The 20,005-nt window shown below is 39.9% G+C and overlaps 1 protein-coding gene across 1 annotated transcript in view; it reads right to left on the reverse strand.

The window, feature by feature from the left end:
• Window positions 1-20,005, reverse strand: part of COL25A1 (collagen type XXV alpha 1 chain) — a 303,953-nt gene that overhangs the window by 82,664 nt on the left and 201,284 nt on the right. The window contains exons 8-12 of the mRNA XM_083456875.1: window positions 15,370-15,441; window positions 13,795-13,902; window positions 11,910-11,945; window positions 8,274-8,300; window positions 6,388-6,432 (exon numbers count right to left, since the gene is read on the reverse strand). Coding sequence (XP_083313001.1) covers window positions 6,388-6,432; window positions 8,274-8,300; window positions 11,910-11,945; window positions 13,795-13,902; window positions 15,370-15,441 — 288 coding nt within the window. The remainder of the gene's footprint in view (window positions 1-6,387; window positions 6,433-8,273; window positions 8,301-11,909; window positions 11,946-13,794; window positions 13,903-15,369; window positions 15,442-20,005) is intronic.

Genomic DNA, 20,005 nt, shown 5'->3' on the forward strand with positions numbered 1-20,005 from the left:
TCACTGTTTACCTTGCACAGGGACATGACAAATTTCTGCTCTTTTAACTTACAAGAAGTGTTTCAATTTTCCTTTGTTGAATGTTAGTTATTAGCAACATTTTTAATGCTATGTAAGTTACAAAACTGTCAGTTTTGTACGCATATTAAAATTATTATTAAAATATTAAATCTTAAGCAGCAAAACCAGCATGGGAAATCTTGAAATAGGAATTCAGCTAAAGTGAAATAAACATGGCAGCAACTAGTCGTATAGTCGTGTCTGACTCTTCATGACCCCATGGACCAGAGCACGCCAGGCACTTCTATCTTCCACTGTGGGAGGCAGTGGAAGACAGAAGTGCCTGGCGTGCTCTGGTCCATGGGGTCACGAAGAGTTTGACACGACTAAATGACTAAACAACAACAACAACAAAGTTTTAATAAACTGTAGTTAGGCTTCTTTCATTTACTAGTTTTCTGATTCCCTTTGCGTCACAGCACATGCTTCTAACATGTTTAGATTCTTTAAGACTGAAAACCTTGCTTCAAAAAATGAGAGTAGAGAATCTCTAAATTCAAGGGAGTTGCAGGCTACAAACAAACATAGCCCTTTTCTATTCTTTAAATATTAATATGATTCAGACTATTTCCCCTCCATATACAATTCACCATCTAGGAAAGTTAAAAAAAAGATATATTGAGGTCAAACTACCGCCAAAAGCAGCTTCTACATAGTTGCTATGAAAAACACAACCTTTCCCCTGCAGTAATAGATTATATCTTTCTGTCAATTTTTTCCCCAGTCACTGGAATGCAATTCATTTTAAGACTGCGGAAACAGAAAAGCCACCCCACATCACCCCAACCTAATCAAACTTGGTTTTACCATTCTCTGTATAAGCAAAGCAATTGGTTCATTAGCCGTGTTCTCTGCTAGCCCCATCCTGGACTTCATTTCAGAGCAGTGTTGAATTACCTCTTCATCTTGCTTTTCATCTCTCCTTTCCACCTGCCTGAAACTTTTAAATTATTTCTCTTAAGGTTAGAAACCTCTCCTGGCCCACTCACCAAGTGAAAGTAAGTGAGAAGTCTTTTCAACAATACTCAGATGGCCCACAAAACCTGTCTGAGAATTTGTGAACTATATGCAGCAATGTTTCTTTCCCTTTCATTTCTCCTTTTAATAAACTGCAGTATAAGCAACTTGATTTATACACACGTAAATCCAGCTCCTTAAAAGGAAAAGGGGGGGGGGTAAGCCTTCTTGAAAAGGGAGGGGGAGAGGAAATAGTGTGTCCAATGTAATAATAGTGAAGAAGAATTATTCTTTGCTATACTAACGCTAAGAAAAAGGGCTATGGTATGTCTGAGCCACTGCATAAATCTACTGGCACTTTAAAAAAAGAATGGAAATACTTTGGTGGCTTATCAGTTTGTGGCAAGGGAAGCTCAAATCCTGTTTGCATAACAATTTTGCATTCAGTGGGTTGGATCCAGATGAAGTTAATTATTTGCCGTTTAAACCAATGGGACTTTTCACATTGGTTTCAACGAGACCTAAGTGCAATGCTGTGGATCCAGCCCAGTGACTGCATGGAGGTGAGTGGGGAGCAGGATTGTGCCCGCTGACTATGCTCCAAGACTCTGTGCATTCAACCAAACCTGTAAACATTGCCTGTGTACAGTCTGAAAATCTGCAAGATCACTGACAGCACAGAAAGAAACTTAAAAGAGCACTAGCTGTATATGCGGGGAGGTATACAGTCAACCTGGTAACCTCCAGATGTTGGACTACAACTCCCATCATCCCTGGCCACTGTCTTGCTGGCTGGGTCTGAAGGGTACTGTAGTCCAACACATCTGGAGAGCAACATGGTATAGAGAATAGCTAAATATGCAATACTTGGAATTGGACCAATGGGCAAAATCCCTTCTATGTTTTCACTGAATGTGGAACTGTTGTGTGAGTAAGGCTTTAGTCACACTGTTTAAAAAACCTAAATGCATGGGCACAAACATTGTTCTCAGCATATAAAGAAAATAAAGTTAGATGAAGTAATGTGTTTTGGACACTTTTCTATGTCAGCTAATGGACAAAAGAGAATTTGTGTTCTGTGAGAATTGTCTACATAGTGTTGCTCAGAACTGCACTCCCAGCTACAAGCACCAGAATAACATGGTAGTGATTGCATTTATTTATTTTTTAAAAAACCTGTATGCTGCTATTTCATTTAAAAAATATCTAAGTGGGTTACAACAATAATATATACACAATATAAACCACTTTTAAAAAATCTAAAGCAAATCACTATTCAGAAAGTCTTTAACTTACTGCTCTACATAAACCTGTTACAAAGTAAGGTTTTCAGGAAACCTTAATGGTCAATAGAGAGGGCAGCTGTTGAATCTCTACTGCAAGAGCATTCCAGAAGGCTGGGCAAATAAGACTAAAGACTCAGTTTCATGTCCATGTCAAATGAGCTTAATCAACTCAGGTGACAATTAGTGATGCTCCAATCATAGTGATACTGTGATAGTGATGCTATGACAGAAGCCAAATCACTGCACAGAGAATGCTGCTTAAGAAGAAGGAAACAGCAGTAGCAGTCTGTTTATCTTTGCTATTGACCACGTATTGGTTGAGAAAAAAGTATTATGTCCATAGTCCTCAGATCACTGAAAGTAGATCTCCTTCTGAAGTCTATGGAACTATTCCAGAATAAGAATTTTAGAGGAATACAGCTTTAAGGAACACAGCTTTTCAGCTGTGAGTCTTAAGGCCTTCTGTTTGCATCATAGGCCTATAGTAAAAAGCCACAAACATGTAAGGATGAAGCCAAAGACTTTAGCAAGCAACCCACAGCCAGCTTCAATTCAGTTCAGTCTGGTTTTGAAAGCGGAAACGCTGATTCCTCAAAAGGCTAGTCTGATACTGCAGAGCAGCCGAGGTCTATAATGGACAATGGGAGAATTACACCAGGCACTAAAGTTATCTCAGCTCCATTTGACATCACATCTTGCATAACAATACCCTGCATCTCACAAAACTGGCAGAACCTTGGCTTTGTATCCTATTTGAAGGATTAACCTTCTGGCAGCAAAACGTTGCCCAGAAATGCTGGGCTGCTGCCAAATACAGAAGGCTAATGTTTAAAAAGAACACCTGTGTGAACACATTATTAACTTTTCTCTGTTAGTATATGTTATGGCCCTGATCCTTTGTTTTTAATCTACACGGCATTTGAACAGAACACTGGTGGTTGCTTATAATGCATGAGAAGCTTTCTGATTTCCAGTTCCAAGGCAGACCTGGGTCTATGCCTTTGTGCACATAGTAATTAAAACTGGAATATAACCTTCCATTGCAGTGTCAGGGATTTGCCTGTCCCCCTTCTGACCAGAGAGTCTTCAGAGCTCCAGGAGAAACACGTTCTTGAGAACTGGTCTAGTGGGTCCCTAGCTCCTTAGGGATCCTAGGATCTCCTTTCATAAACTGATGCAATGCTAATCTCCTCCCACTCTAACCTGCATACCTGTGATGTACAACACAAACTGTGAAAACAGATGAAGACACAAAAACAGCAGCTGTTTTTATGTTCTTAATAATATCTCCTTTTTTTCTGAGCTACACAACATTGAAACATGCCCTGCGGAAGCAACTCTAACGGTTGTGAAATCATATACAGTGGTACCTCGGGTTAAGAACTTAATTCATTCTGGAGGTCCGTTCTTAACCTGAAACTATTCTTAACCTGAGTTACCACTTTAGCTAATGGGGCCTCCTGCTGCTGCCGTGCCGCTGCTGCGCGATTTCTGTTCTCATCCTGAAGCAAAGTTCTTAACCCGAGGTACTATTTCTGGGTTAGCAGAGTCTGTAACCTGAAGCATCTAGAACCTGAAGCGTCTGTAACCCAAGGTACCACTGTATATTTCCCCAGTTAAAGGATCTTCCTTCTTTTCAAATAAGATTATATTTAAAGATGACTGTGAAGCAAATCTGGATTCATGTGATGCATATAATGAAGATTAATTTATGGAATTGGACTGTTAAACATCCCTGCTCCCTTTAATTGCTATAATGATGACCAAAGTTAACTTATGAAATTCATTACCACAATACATATAGATGGTTTGTGACTTAGTTGATTTAAATTGTAACATATATATAGTCAAAGAGGATAAAGTCAAAGGTGTTTTTTTTCAGCCACTGAAAGGGGAAGATGAAAAATGCATTCTTCAGGTAGAGCTTGCCGGTACTCAGATCTGGCACCTCTCAGGTGGGCGCCATTGCCATTCTAAGAGAACGAGGGAGGTGTTCATTATGAGTTCTGGCACTCCTTTTTCTAGAAAAATAGTACTGTAAAAATGTATATAAGCATATGGAATACTATGTTCAGCACTTTGAGATTAGCCAGATTTTTTTTAGAGGAAGCTGGCTTTAGAAAAAATGCTGCTAAAGGAAGGAGCACACATTTTATTAGGAGCTGTCAAGCTTGTAAAAAATCCCAAAATTATTATGACTCTGTCACTGCTAAGGATGGATAGGAAAGAAATTTGACTCAGTTCACATTTAAACACAAACATACTAAGTTTGCACTTTTCAAAACAATCCATAAACTGAAACAAAGCCATCCTTTGATATTTGCAGTTTTCCGAAGTTGCAATGAAGTTCTCCAGCCAAGCAAATATGTAAAAAAAATACATAAACTAGGGTAAACTGTGTACATATGCATCTATTTAGGGAAAATAACATACTGTACTTTAGACAAAACTGCATACAAAATGTGTATATTTGTGAAAACCACACTAAAATGCTGGTGAATTTTTATAACTGTTTTTTGAAAAAATAATAATTGTAAAATGATGTGGAAATGTTGAGAGCAGAACTTAAGATTGGAAAAATGAGAAACTGAGACACATTTAAATTGACCAATTCCTCCATCCCTTGTTGCTATCCAAGTGATAAACCACTTGGACTGCAGTTCAGATGGGTCACCTAGGCCTTGAGGGAAATACTATGTGAGTTTTCAGATCAGGCTGAGAGACTTTGCAAAATGTAGTTTGCTATCCTGTAGCAGCCTCAAACACTGAGGCATTCAACACAGGAATATCACAGAAAATGTGCCATCCCATTCCCACCCTTTCTGCAATTTCTGGACCCATGCACTGGGTGGACCTCTGCCACCATGGTATGTATGAGTTACCATGACTGGGTTTCAAGTTTCTAGCAATTGCAGGTATAAGCTGAAATCCATAAGACATGCTGTTTTAGCCATTGCATCCTGGGAAGGAAGGCAATTTTCATCAGCACCCATGGCTGAAAATGTAGATACAAACAGACATTTGTTCATAAGCTGTAGGAAAGTTTCCCCCTCTAATTTGATAAGCACAATGCTTTCTAAAAGCCCTACTGTCTCCAATAGTGTAGCAGTAAGAGGCTTATTATTTGTTATTACCTAAATTACAAGTCATTAAAATATTTACTCCTTATTAGCCAAGAGCCACACACCGTTAATTGTAAATTCTAACACTACAAATCACATACAAACAATGTGGTTACTGTTACAGTTTGGGCACCAAATTTTATGGACTCGTACTGTTGTGTGCAATGACTTGCTCTTGTATAAATGCAATAACTCCATTACATTGTGGCTGTCACATAATTTTTAAAACGAGTTTGATATAAAAGTTAATGTTTATGAGAACAATAGATGCACAGTATTTTTCAAGTGTCAGGCCAGACATTATGTATAACCAGCTTTGCCAACAGTCTATAGTGCTGATGTGAAAAACCCCTGCTGTTTTAGTAAGAGACTAAATGCAGGCTGCCAGTCACGGTGAACTGTGACCCAATTTGGTGATGGAACTGAAAGATTTGAACTACTGAACACATGTTATGGGCAATCTAAGCCACGACTACTTCTTTTCCCATTTAGCTTTATTTTACATCATCTCTAGCTTACGTATTGCCAAATGCATTCATTTGCGTTTTCCCCTCCTTTCCAGGATGAATTTTTATTTTCTTCATATGTTTCTTATCTCGATAGATTCCTCTGTAATCTCTCTGTCATCAAAAAAGGCAAAAATCCCACAGTGCCATTTCACTTCTTAAGCCCCATTCATTTCAGTTAGATTCGTATGCATGGAAACAATGTGTTGGATTGCAGTCATTTTTGTTACGCATTGTTGATTGTGTAGGGGTGGTTTGCCACAATGTTTACAATGTGTATTTCCTATCCAATAAATTCACTGGGCCCATGACTTAATTTATTATTTACTTTATTGATCACTTGCTTTTTTCTTTTTTTTATTAGAAAAATGCATGCCCTGATTAACTGGATTTGCAAAAATAATATTTTTGCTACTACAAAGAAAAAACAAGGGTAGAAAACTGTGTGGGACTCACCTGTTGTCCATCCATCCCTGGGATACCAGGTGCACCAAAGGAACCCTGAAGAGAAGCAAATATATGGATTCAGAAAAATATTACACACTCCTCGCGAGATACCTCAGTGTAAATGCAGTGCTTTAGTTCCATATGTCATTATAACTGATGAGTTTAATTAACCCACTGAACTTTCACTGGCCTTGTTCTGTAAACTTGGACATTACTCTTACTACAGATTTACTCTTACTACAGACTTACCTCTAGTGGAAGGTATTTGTGAGGTAATAAAATGATAAGAAGCAAGACTGTAGGATAAAGGTGCTGCTGCTAAGATTCTCCAATGGGGATTTAATAAAATTAAGGTACATTTATTGGTTACTAACTTCTTAAGCTCATTTGGGTACTTTACTTCCTTAAAGATCCAACTTACTTAGTGGAAGAACTAATGTAGCTGGTCCAATGCAGGATAAACCTTTCTGTACCCTATGCCTAAGCCTTATTTGTGAAGAAGGTTATAGAAATAAACAATACTTTCCAATATTGTCCATGTAACAACATAACAAAAGGCAGCAATAATTGCCGGTGATCATAGGCAGATGCGAATCAGAAGCACTAGGTTGGATTTCAACCTGTCCGTGTTGGAATGAAGTTGCCCTAACCTTGAAGATATTCTAACAGATTTGGCAGCATATCCTTAGGGCTACTGTCACATGAAAAAAGGCTGGGAATGTCAACAATGAATGCAATGGCCATTACAGAGCATTACTGAAATTTAACAGTAGAAGACATACTATAGTGAGGGGGTAAATGCCAAAGTATTGGATACTCATATAGTATTTGTTTGTCTTCTAGTTTCTTTCCAGGAATATAGAATGTGGGGGGATGTTTTCAAAATGGGATCTGTAGCTATAGATCTCCCGTGTCTCTTGCCGTAACTCTAAAGTGGTGATAAGCAGATTAGAACAGCTTTAATGTCTGCCGTTACTGCTAACCACTCCATGTTCATTGCAACCCTACTTACTAGTATCATACTAGCAATGTGTTACTTGATTCTGTAAGGATGGTGATGTTAGAAAAGGAAATTATGTCTGCGACTTTGAAACAGAAGATTCATGCTTTTTCCCACGTGCAATGCTACTAATTTTTCTTTTCAGCTTTCTTCAGCTTCTTTCTAAACATTTTAGTTTTATGAAACACCTACTATAATACATTAACTTTTAAAGATAGCTTTTAAAACAATTTGCCATGAGCTGATGGGGGGGGGGGGCTGGGTTAAATGCAAAACCCCATTTAAACTGTTTTTAGTCTTGATATATTTAGTATTGGTTTAATGCTGCAGTCCATAAATCGCAGGTTCACTCTATCAAACTTTAGCCATAAACCCTGATGAGTGTAAGTAATATCGGAAGCATTCACAGGAAGTGAGCTCTCAGGTTACTATAGAAATAGGAAGACACTGGCCAGCCACCAAGCACCATTTATCAGCGACACCTAGAATCCTTTGTTTCGTTTGGAATTTCTTCGGGGTGTGTGTGTGTCATATGGCAGTGATCTATTTGAATAACACCATGCCTCTCATTTGAAACTCTAGCTGTATATCCCACAATGTTTTAAGTTTGGTTTCATCAGTTTACCAGCGTTGAAGAAGAAAACTGTAGTAACTTCTGTAACATGGAAGTTCAGCAGATGGATCGAAAACAAGTCTTGCTTTGCTCAAGCTCCTTCCCATACAGAGGGGCGGAGGATTGGGAATCTCATGCTATGTATTTTGGGAAAACAGAGCTTGACACAGACTAAACTAACTGCTTCAGTGTGGGATACAGTAGCTAATGCCCTTCATTCTGACAGCATGAAATTTGGCAGTAGGAAGTATAATCACTTTCACAGCATCGTTTATACTATACCTTTTGTCCTGGAGGCCCCTGAGGCCCCTGGAAAGCAAAAAACAACAACAGTAATTCAATTAGCATAATAATGCAGCCAATTTAGCTTTAAATGACCAATTAAAATGCCCCATTGTGTAAATGTTCCTATGCTGGGTCAAAATCAGCCGATGTTTTTAACATCAAGGAAATGCAAAACTCTGTACTAGAAATGTATAATGGATGTTTTTTCTCCTCTGTTTAGCATTAACTACAAGCTGCAAAGGGACGTGGGTGGCACTGTGGTCTAAACCACTGAGCCTAGGGCTTGCCAATCAGAAGGTTGGTGGTTCGAATCCCCGCAATGGGGTGAGCTCCCATTGCTCAGTCCCAGCTCCTGCCAACCTAGCAGTTCTGCAAAAATTCCAACTCCTGTTTACAAGCATGTTAACTTTCTACATTCCACCCCAACCTGGCTCTTCTGATACCAATAAATCTACCACTGTTCCACAGCATTTTCTATTCCTAATACCTGGTAAAGGCTAGTTTCAACTTTCCATGTTGGAATCTACATAAATATAAAAACCGTTCTGAAAATGCTTTTTTTAAAAAAAGCGTTTTAAAAAATACATTGAATTTTCCATAAGGTTCACCATTGCCATCCAGTGTCACATTGTATATTGCACTTAAAACACACTTGAAACATTTTATTTGCAGCTGTATAGCTGAGTCTCCTATTATATATTTGACAGATGATAACATGACAACATTTTGTCAAGGACATATTTCCCTAGTACAAAATAGCTTGTCAAGATTTAAGCTATAAATATGAGGAACTAAAACCTGAGGGGAAAGTAGACATTTTACCAGCATGATAATGTTAGGTGTGGAAAAAAGGCATTCAATGCATGATTTACCCATGTAATGAATGATTTTGGAAGACATGTTTACTCTCCATCCACAATCATCATTGTGTAAGGAACTTGGGGGTTGTGGTAGTTAACAACAACAACAAATTCCATAAATTGACTTGCTGGGGATTAAAATTCAAGTTTCAAGAAAACCTAACTGACTTCTACAATTTGTTCCATATTTTGAAACCCTGACAAAAGGATTAGAGAAGTTCTACTAGCAGTGTTCCTTCACTCCTCACCAACTCCCTCAAAGCAAATCACCCACTAAACCTGTGGATCTCCAGATGTTGTTGGATTTCAACTGTCATTAGTTACAGTCACTGTGGCCCAATGGTCATGGTTGATGGGAACTGCGTTCCAACAACATCTAGTGGACTGCAAGTTTCCCTTTCTTGGCCAAGGCCACGCCTCTCTAGCACAACCTGGACCAAACTCCACTCTCATGGCAGAGCAGAGGTTGCTTGTCACAGTCTGCCGCTGTCTTCGTTTTAGGCCATACCTCTACAAGAACTAATCTGAAGCAGGGAGGGGGTTAGCATGACTAGGCCTTCATCTTTCATTAAGCCTTGTCACTCTAGTTACAAGCTAGCTGCAAAAGGCCAGATGGTTGTTAAAGGCAACCACTCTGCTGTCTCTCCCTCCTCTCCTACCACAGAATAGAATTGCTGATTTCTCATGCACATTCCACTGCTCTACCAAACTAGGCATAATTTACCAGTATTATACATGATATGCAAGCATCATGTACAAGTACAGAGTGTCACAGTGATTAGAGTGTTGGACTAGGACCTGGGAGACCAGGGCCCCAATCCCCACTCACCCATGAAGCTTACTGGGTGATTGTGAACCAGTTACTGCCTCTTTGCAGTTGTTCTGGGGATTAAATAAGGAAGGGGAGAACTATGTACACAACGTTGAGCTCTCTGGAGAAAAAGGTTGGGTATAAATAAATAGCAATCATTGTAATGTATTATAATTATAATGTTTGAGCCTGGAACGAAATATGCCCTTTAAAGTTAAGGCTTTTAATAAGTGATAGTAGTTTTACACTGGAATTTAAAGTATCTCTCGGGTCTTGTGTACGTATGCTCATGTACTTCCAAATATTGCTGAGTTCTTGTATTACATGAATCATGCATTATATCACTTTTTTCCAGCAAAGTGTCCGCCTCCAGCATTTGTGCATGGATATGCCAATTGTAATTAAAACCTCCCACAAAAATACACTTCAGAATTTATTCATACTGACAAGTGCTCCTTACCCTGTGAACTTTCAGCTCGTTGCGTTGAGCCAAACAGCAGCCTTGTTCCTTGGAGGGATTTCTCCCATGCCATTGGGAGTAAGGGAGGCTTGGCCCTCCAAGCTATAAAGCCTTTGCAGATGACCTGTTCATGATCTATTTATGACTCTCTCTCTCTCTCTCTTTCTCCCCTGCCCCACCTTTCAATAAGCTCCCAGAGAGAACAATGGAATTATAGCTATTTATATACCAAAGGAGATAAATGGATAGCTAAATAGCAGAGTGAATATGAATAACCTGCAGTTTTGAACAATGAACATTTAAGTAAAGACAAGACAGGGAGGTCTGTCAGGATATGTTGTTGTAGATAGATAGATAGATAGGTAGGTAGGTAGATAGGTAGATAGATAGATAGATAGATAGATAGATAGACAGACAGACAGACAGACAGACAGACAGATAGACAGATTTTAAAAGCAGCTGTGTTGGTCAATAAGGAAAAAACCCTCCAAACCCCACTTCATTAGACTCCATCAAAATATCACAAAAATTAACACTGGCAAGCTTTTGAGTTCTGCAGAACTCTTCATCAGGCAAAATTATGCAAAAAGCAGGGTGTTGGGGGTGGGAGTACAAAAACTATATTGGATGTTGTAGCTATAAGGTAGACCCAGGCCCAATATGGATATTGCAGGCTGAATAAAGTCTCTGCTATGTGTTCCAGGTATCATGTTGTGCATCTAAAATTTTGAGATGAAGAACCAATAGCTGCTCCTCATTTCTGAAAACATAAGGCTTCTTAAGCAAAGCGCATGGGTCCCTGGTTAGGCAGAAAGCAGAGCTAGTGTTTCACTGTAGCTTTGGGTTGGTTTTGATGCAGTACTTTACCATGGTTTTCCCAACCTGAAATATCTATAAGAAATGATAGTCATAATTAGAAACCCAGCTATTGCTTGGTCACTATTCCAAGCCTAAGTTGGCCTTTGTAAGAAGCAGGGTGGTTCTTCTAGGTAGATAGTCACACCCAGAAGGGTTCTTCTCATCTTCTTAAATATCAGATGTCCCTTTGTAATAATACAGTGAAATATCTGATATGTGACAATTTGAAGAGCTCCATTAATATTCAGAATTGCTATCAACTGCTGTGTTTTCTTCCAGGCCTATTTAAATGGCAGGACAAGAGAGAACTCTTTAATGATTGGGGCCTTGAGAACAGCATTAAGATTTTGAAGAGAATATAATTTGGGATTAGTTTTTCTAACAATGAGTGTTAATGCTATAAGATATACCCTTTCCATAAGAAAACAAAAAATCTACAAGTTCTAACTTTTTCTTATGTTTGGGGAAACTCAAGTGTATAGAGGTCTCTGTCAGTTCTTTCTTGACTTTGCCTGATGATTTACTTTGCAACTCCCATTGGCCCACGAGTGGCATGCCATATATCTTGCAGCAAAAGGAAATGATTAGAGAAAGGAAACTATAAGACTTCTTGCAGGGTGTTCTTATAAGAAATGAGGACTTACCAACAAGCCTTGTTCACCTGGCTTTCCTGGCTCTCCCTTAAACACAAAATGTTATCAACATCAATGCCATTGTTTACATTCAGTTTGTGCTTTAATAAATCATAGAGTTAACTGCTACGAGATGGCAGGTAGTCTAGATCACTGGTCTTAAACTGGTGGGTCAGGATCACAGCTTGATCCAAGGTGAGCCGTAACAGGAGCACTACAACCATGCAAATATATGGTAAAAGACTAAGGATTGTGTCCTCAAGTACATGCTTGGGTTAAAAGTGGATCCTGCATCTGAAAAGTCTAGAAGGCTTTTAAAAGGAGATTGGAATAGACAAAGTATGGGGGATATGTCTATCAATGGCCATTAGTGATGAAAGCTATATGGAGAGTCTGGATAGGATTCATCAAACCAGTCCTCTCAGTGGAAGCCCTGCACAAGAACTTCCTCCTGTGCATCTGGGCTTTCTTCTCTGGCCACATGCCCCCCAAAACTGGGTTGGGAGAACCTCCAGAACGGTGCAGGGGGGGGGGACAATAATGCTTGGCCTGATGAAACAACTTGTCAACCACAACACTAATTTCCACCCTCCACGTTCAGAGGCCACTGAGCATCAGATGCTGTGGACCAACAACAGGGTGTGTTCTTTTTTCTTTTTTAACAGGATTTATACACTGCTTAATCAGCACACTGCAAAATGGTTTGCATAAAACCATCTCTGTGCCTGCTTTGGGGCTTCCATAAAGCACTGAATTGGCAATTGCATGAAGCAGGGCTCTGCCTATGTACTTTTAATGCCAACTGTCTCTTTGTTATATTGCAGTGAAATATCTATTGACGAATTTGTGACCATTTGGAGAGCACCTGCTATGCCTTGCTTACCAGAATTTCCTGGCTGCTGGTGTTCACAGAAATGTGGCCAGATTCTATGTGCCATAGATCTGGCAGTGTTCTAAGAGGATATGCTCTTTAATTAGCTGGGTGGCGTGTAACAATATTTTTAAGCGTTATAGGGCAGTTCTAATTTTAGACATAGAATCAGATCAAAGAGTTGATCAAGTACGTATCAGGCCAGGGATTATAAGGTGCTATGATTTCAGTCAATAGTCATCATCCTCTGGAAGACAAATCTGTCAATGTTTTGAAAATGAGTCAGGTGACATAGAACAAATTATAAATGCTTAAATGAGGGGCTGCTTCCCAGTTGGTGCTAAACTACAACTATCATCATTGATGGGAGTTGAGAAACATCTGGAAGGCCACATATTAGTCACCCTGGTCTAAAAGTAAATAAGAATGCTTCCTTACTCAATAAGAAATCAGACACCCATACATTAATAATTAAAGACTATTTGCTTATCTTCTCTTAATGTTAACTATCACTGAAGAAGCAGCTATAAAGTCAAAAGCAATGCCTTTGCTTTTTAAAGGTTATTCACATGAAGGTTCTGCAGAAATGCTTTTGCTATGAGTGCAATACAGCCACATAGCAGTTCTATAAAGTGAATGCCAGCCATCTAAAATTATTTGGAAAGATCAATCTGTATTGAAGATAGAAGACCAGGGCATCTGAGTATTATTTCTGATGTTGTTACTTATACCTGCCTTTTCCTCTGATGGAACTCTAGGTGACTTGCAGGGGAAAAAACAAGATTGCTAAAAACAATAATTTAAAAAACAATTAAACACCATCACCATTATTATTATTATTATTATTATTATTATTATTATTATTATTATATTACGGTGCCTAGTCACACTGTATCTGCAAGTAGCATCACACATTCCCAATGTGCATCTATAATTCCACTCACAAAACATGGATAATGAATACTTCTCAGCTATAAGAAGCTTTTCTGCATCTATGATATTAACACACATGGATGGCTGACTCACCGGTAAGCCAGGCATTCCGCGAGGGCCATCTTTGCCAGTATCTCCAGGAGGACCCCTTGGTCCAGGAGGCCCCGGTGGCCCCGGGGGTCCAGCTTGTCCTTGGTCACCCTGAACACCAGTCAGTAAAATCAGCATTAGTAGACAGCTTTCGAATCTTAGCAGATAAGCTCTCAATTGCACAAAACACGGTAAGAGAGAGAGACAGAGAGGCGATATTAAAGGGAAGAGTTCGTGAAGGGGCAAAAGAGCTCAAAGCATATTTTAAACAAGGATCTCGATCCAGCTGTGTGCAGAACCATCAAGATGGTTGGTGCTGTCATATTTGACAGCACAGCACCTGTGTGTGGAGGAAAGGGGACTGGAGTCCAACCTCTCAGCCTCAAAGAACTTATTGGCACAACTGATGGATTCTCAGGTGGCAGCATAGACTAGGACCATAGCCAACATATGCTAGTAAGCTGGCTGTGGCTGATCCTCTCAGACAAGGATTTGGCCTCAGTTATCGGTGTTTTCACAAGCTTCCTGCTTGGATGACTGCAATGTACTCTAAGTGAGGCTGCTGTTGAATATGCTTTGAAAGATGCTAGTGTCAGCTGTCTGAAATGGGACTTTCACCTAAGGTTCTGGATACAAAGACAGAATTAAATCCACACTCCTAGCCATAAACAAAACTAGTGCAGCCTATAACCATGTGCACAGTGCCTCATTACACATGCAGGTCTAGGGGGTTGTACACTGACTACCTACATTAGGATGACTTCAGTTTGTGAAGTTTGTTTTCTGCATTAGGGCACTATGCAGGAATGTTTAACACAAACTTGCAAAATTCTACTGATACATTTCTGCCATGGGAGTAGCCAGGATTTTTGTTAGGGCGGCAGGGAGGCAGAACCCCAGTTTGCTATGTATTTTTATTTATGGGGGGGGGGCAGCTGCCCCTCCCTGCCCTCCCTTGGCTACACCCATGATTTCTGCAGGGGGGGGGGGATGTTTACTTGGCCGGCATGTTCATTTTAAAGACTGAGTGATTAGACCTGTGTGGAGGCCGTAAAACTTTTATGGGCAGCTTACAAAACTGGTTCATGAGACCCAGCAAGCGACACTGACTGAGCTCTAAGCAGGCTCTGAAATATAACTGCCTTGTTGAAAAGCTGTACAGTACTTTTCATGCTATAAATCAAACAGCAATAATATTTAATCTCTCTTTAGCAGCCATTTTATAGCGACAATTGAGAAACAACATTTACAGCTTCAAATATATCCACATTGGAATAATTTAATCTAGTTGGGCAACGAACCGTTAAATCACAATGATTCATCTTCAAAAATACTAAGTTCTGTCCAGTTTCCAGTAAAAAGCTAACAGAAAATAGTTGGCGAAATTAATTTTGTGGTTTACAGCAAAGCTCCATGCAGTGTCTTCTAGCCCTTTGCAAATAAATAAATAAATAAATAAATAAATAAATAAATAAATTCCATTTCATTATGAACTATGTGGTTCAGCAATATTTACAATTCAGCAATCAGCTGCAAGCAAAAGCATGGCAAAAGGTGCAGAGAGAGATTAAGCACTACCTTAATGAGGCGGCGTTTAATGAGCTGCTGATCAGCAGAGAGAAACCCATGATTGATTTTAGGAAACACCATCTGATCAGGCAGGTGAGGTCAAAGGTTGAAGTTCAGAGGTGAAAGAATTGGAGAATAGACATCAGAAGGCCCCAAGAAAGAAATAGAAATATATACATTAGACTTGCAATAGCAAATATAATAATCAACTGGTGCTTGTGTCCGATAAAGGAATCTATGCTTTCTTTTAAAGGAATTGCAGCACTAATCTAAAGAGAGAGAGAGCGCAGGGAATAGTCTATTCATTACATTGTCATCTAGTGAATGCAAAGGTAATGCAAGTCAAGCTTACTCTTAAACTTCTCTTGCAACTATGGGTCTTGTTCTTTTTTGGCCAAGATTTAGAACTACACTGAACACCTTTATTATGCTTCACAAGCAAAGATTCCTAGAGACAAAGCACCAGTTCAGCATTTAGTCAGACTTTCCAAACAGCATATTGTGCCATGAAGAATGGTGCCATTAAAATGACATACTGAGTCTGCTGGTCCATAGATAGCTTAAATCATTTCTGCTTAATACTTGAAAAAATGGAAAACATGTGCTCAAGTGTGAAGCCATGAATGCATAATAAACTGCATTATTACCCTTAGCGTTTTGACGTAGATTCATTTGAGGCATTGCGCATCCTTGTGTGCCCTTTACAAGCAGAGTTGCAATACAGTTCCTGCTAAGAAATTTCTCATTAAGAACACACACGGCTGGAAGCTGGCAGAGATACCAGCATACATAATCTTAGCCTTGTGCCCTCTCATACGTCAGGTAGTTCCACTGATAACCTGGATAGCACAACAGCACTGAAGCAGCACATGTGATGAAAATTACGATATGTAGGGTGGGCTAACTGGCTTCCAAAAACAAACTAAGCATTCATGACACTTCTATGCTGATACAGAAAGACTGGCTAGCTGGTACAGGTCAGCCACAAACCTTGACAGTCAGGATCTGATTACTGTGAAGAGCAGCAACTGTGGGAAAGCCTGGCAGACCCTAGGAACACACACATGGTACCAAAATAACACGACACAAAACGTCACACAGAACAACAACTTAATAACAGACATGACATTTAATAGGTTCTTATCTCTATCGTTATTTTTCTTGCTAAGGGTGGCCTGTTAGAGATTCTGTTTTCTATTGAGGGGTCCAAGAAAGATTAAGGCCACTCAGAATTATAAATGTTTAATTTTATTTTTTTAAAAACCAACAGGTCACAATTGTGAGTATTTATTAGTTTTTAGTACATTAGCAGGAGAGAAAGACACCTCTTTTTTTAGCACATGTTAAGCTAAGGCCACAAGAGCCGTGTAGGCAACAAACTCTGAAACAACAGATCTTTTTTACTTCATTTTAAAATCCTCTCTTTACCATGCAACACAAAGCACATGAACTGACAGTATTTATAGACATTAATACACTGGACATTGGACTAATGCTAGATCCAGAGTGTTAAAAAAAAAACAATTGAGATCAACATTCGGTACGTATAGAGCTATATTTCATGTACATGATGAAGTTCCAACTCTTCCATTTCCCATTGACTGGCTCCCTGCTATATTTTAACACCCTTTACACAATCAGAAAAGGCTGTCAGATGTGACAAGAGCACCCAGCTTCTTGTACCTCTCAAGTACTGCACTGGATGATTGAGAAGGAGGGGTGCATTAGAGGCCAGCAACCTTTGCAATATAGGTGAAAAATGTCCTCCGGTAATCTTCAGGGCAGAATGTTACACAGAGAGCCCTTGAGATTACTTCTGATTTGCCACAGGATTCTGCTTTTTCCTTTGCTTTTTACTCTTAGTGTAAGTCATTACCAGCACCTATTTTTCTCTCATAAAGTGCTACTTAAGGGAATCAGGAATAGCCACCTCTTCTTTGGAGTGTTTTAAAATAATTTTGTTAAAGCAAAGGCCTTTCCTATCAGTTTGCTCTTACATATTTCCATTAACTTTGGTTCAGCAATTCATCACCTATGGAATGAGAGAGGATTTCTTTTTTAAAAGATCAAAGCAAATATTTTGGTTTGGTTACTTCTTTAAAAAAAACACTCTTGTGGCCCCCAAAAGTTTTGAATGCATATCATTTACATAAAATGACCGTCCCCTCCAAATTCAGATAAGCAGAGGACAAGAAACCCTGCTTACAGAAACAGCAAACTAGATGGAGTTTTCATTAATTTTACTGCGCAGTATATGTGTTGAAGAACAGGGGTGTGGAACTTAATTGGCGCAAGAGCCACAGTTCCTTATGAGGAACCTTCCAGAACCCACATGCTGGTACAATGGTACCTCGGTTTTCAAGCGTCTCAGAAGCTGAACATTTCGATTTTCGAATGCTGAAAACACAGAAGTAAATGCTTTTGTTTTCGAACATGCCTTGGAAGTCGAATGGCTTCCGGTGCATGTTTTTCAATTTTCTCCATTGAACTTGCAGTCAGCCCTTTGTGCCTCAGTTTTCAAACATTTTGGAAGTCGAACTGTCTTCCAGAATGGATTACGTTTGAGAACTGAGGTACCACTGTAGTAGGCTAGACCAGAGGCAACAACATATACATACCGAATGCACACGTTTCTCTAGCCAGCTACTCAAAAGGCATTGGCAACTAAGAAAGGCATTCCCACTAAGAAAAAGCAAAGGACGAAGGTGGGATGAAGGGATGGGGAGCAGTGTGGCCTGAAGAGGAGCTGGATAGAGAAGGCTGAAGCCACATCCAGAAACAAAGCCTGAGATTCCCAGCCCTTGTTGTCTAGATATAGATATAGATATATTTTTTCTTCTTATGATAACCAGAATGCCTGTGATTCATTAGCCTTTTTCTGCATGTTACAGCTTCAACACTTACTGAATAAAAACAGAAACTAAGTCCAAAGAAATTACACACACACACACACACACACACACACACACACACATCTATATATAAAATCAGTTTTAAAAGTGGATCAATTTTCTTTTAAAAATTAATAATGACCATTCTAGGGGGAAATTGAACATCTTTTTAACAGAAAATTTTTTATTCAGAAACCTTGACGATTGCAAATATGTAACTCAAGAATGTCCACTGTGAATTTTCATAATGAAATTGATAAATTTCATGTGGGCACATCCACAAATTTAGATGACTTTTAAAAAGGATTAGGTGAGTTAACAGAGGCATGGTAGCCAAAGGTAACCTAAATGTACTGAGGCATTTCACCTCTACATACCAGATTCTGGGGATCAAAGAATACGCCTAATGTCCCCATTACTTGATTGTGATCTTCCAGGATATAGTTGGAAACAACATGGTGGAGTAGATAGTTCTTAGTCCGATGTACTATGCATTGTTCTTAAACTCAGTGATTTACAACCATAATTTATACTGCAGGATTAGCTATGTAGGGAACAATCCTATATTTGCTGGGAGGTCATTGTAGGCACCACAGGATATAGTGGATCACCCCCTCAGTGGGTGGAGAGGAAGGTCTGTCTTCTGAGAAGGAGGTATGTACATGGATGCCTCCTTGTAGTAACATTAGAAAGGTCTACTACCATTGTTCTTCCACTGTCAGTAGAGAAGGCAATTCAGAGATGGGGATTGGGGGCCAGTTTAGAACTGCCCAATCAAAAAAACCAAAAAGCCTCTTTTCCTGGAAATGTCCCCAGAACAGGGGTGGGAAATACGCCAACTCTGGAGCTGGCCTACTGATTCCAAAACCCATAAATATAACCAATGGGAGGGAAATACAAAGTGTGGGGAGAGAGAAAAGGATGGCAATGGTTGAAAAAAGAAGTCAGTCCCTTACAGCTTGGGACTTCGTAGTTCCTGCACTGTGGATTCCCTCACCTGGCTCTAGGTAGGAGCCATAGCTCAGTGATAGAGCCAGAGGCATAACCAAGATCCCTTTCACCCTTGGCAAGATGCTGTATCAGTGTTGTGCCCCATCTCCCCCAAAAAATTACTTTACTGCAATAGCTGCATTAGAAATTGCTACATTTTACGTAGCCCAAGTACTCAAAGTGTCTGGAATGAGGGTGGGAAAAAACTGCATGCCTTTGTCCTGGACAAGAATCTTTCCCTACATTTGATCTCACCATGACAGTGCTTGTTGTCATACACTCCATAGTTTGTATAGGTGATTTTGTACCACCCCTGTGCCTGTGCTCCTGGCAGGGCCAGTTTTGTCAGTCCCTAGGTATGCCCAGGGCTGTCTTAAGCATATGCAGTGCTGGGGTACAAACATCCACACCCCCTCAGGTTGCCCAGTCCTAGGTGCGCAGGAGGTCGGAGCCGGCCGGCTGCCTCAGCATCTCTCTGGCTCGGTCGCCCCCGAAATCACGGCACAGAAGTGCCTGCAGCAGAAGAGCCCACTGCAGCACTCCGACTGATGGGTGGGCTCTTCCCTGGACTCAACTCTTGGGCCCCGGACTCTCGCCTCTGCGTAAAGCACATGCTGGCATCTTGAGTTAAAAAGGTTCTGAGAGCAGGTGATACGAAAGACTTATGTTAGAGATCCTGCGGACAATACTGAGCTAGATGGGCAGTAAGCTTGACCAATCATGAGGCTGCTTCCTATGTTCTTCTTTGCCCAACTTTGCAAGCC

The sequence above is a fragment of the Podarcis tiliguerta genome, assembly GCF_965153285.1.
Source record: "Podarcis tiliguerta genome assembly, chromosome: 9".
In the NCBI taxonomy this organism is placed as follows: domain Eukaryota; kingdom Metazoa; phylum Chordata; class Lepidosauria; order Squamata; family Lacertidae; genus Podarcis; species Podarcis tiliguerta.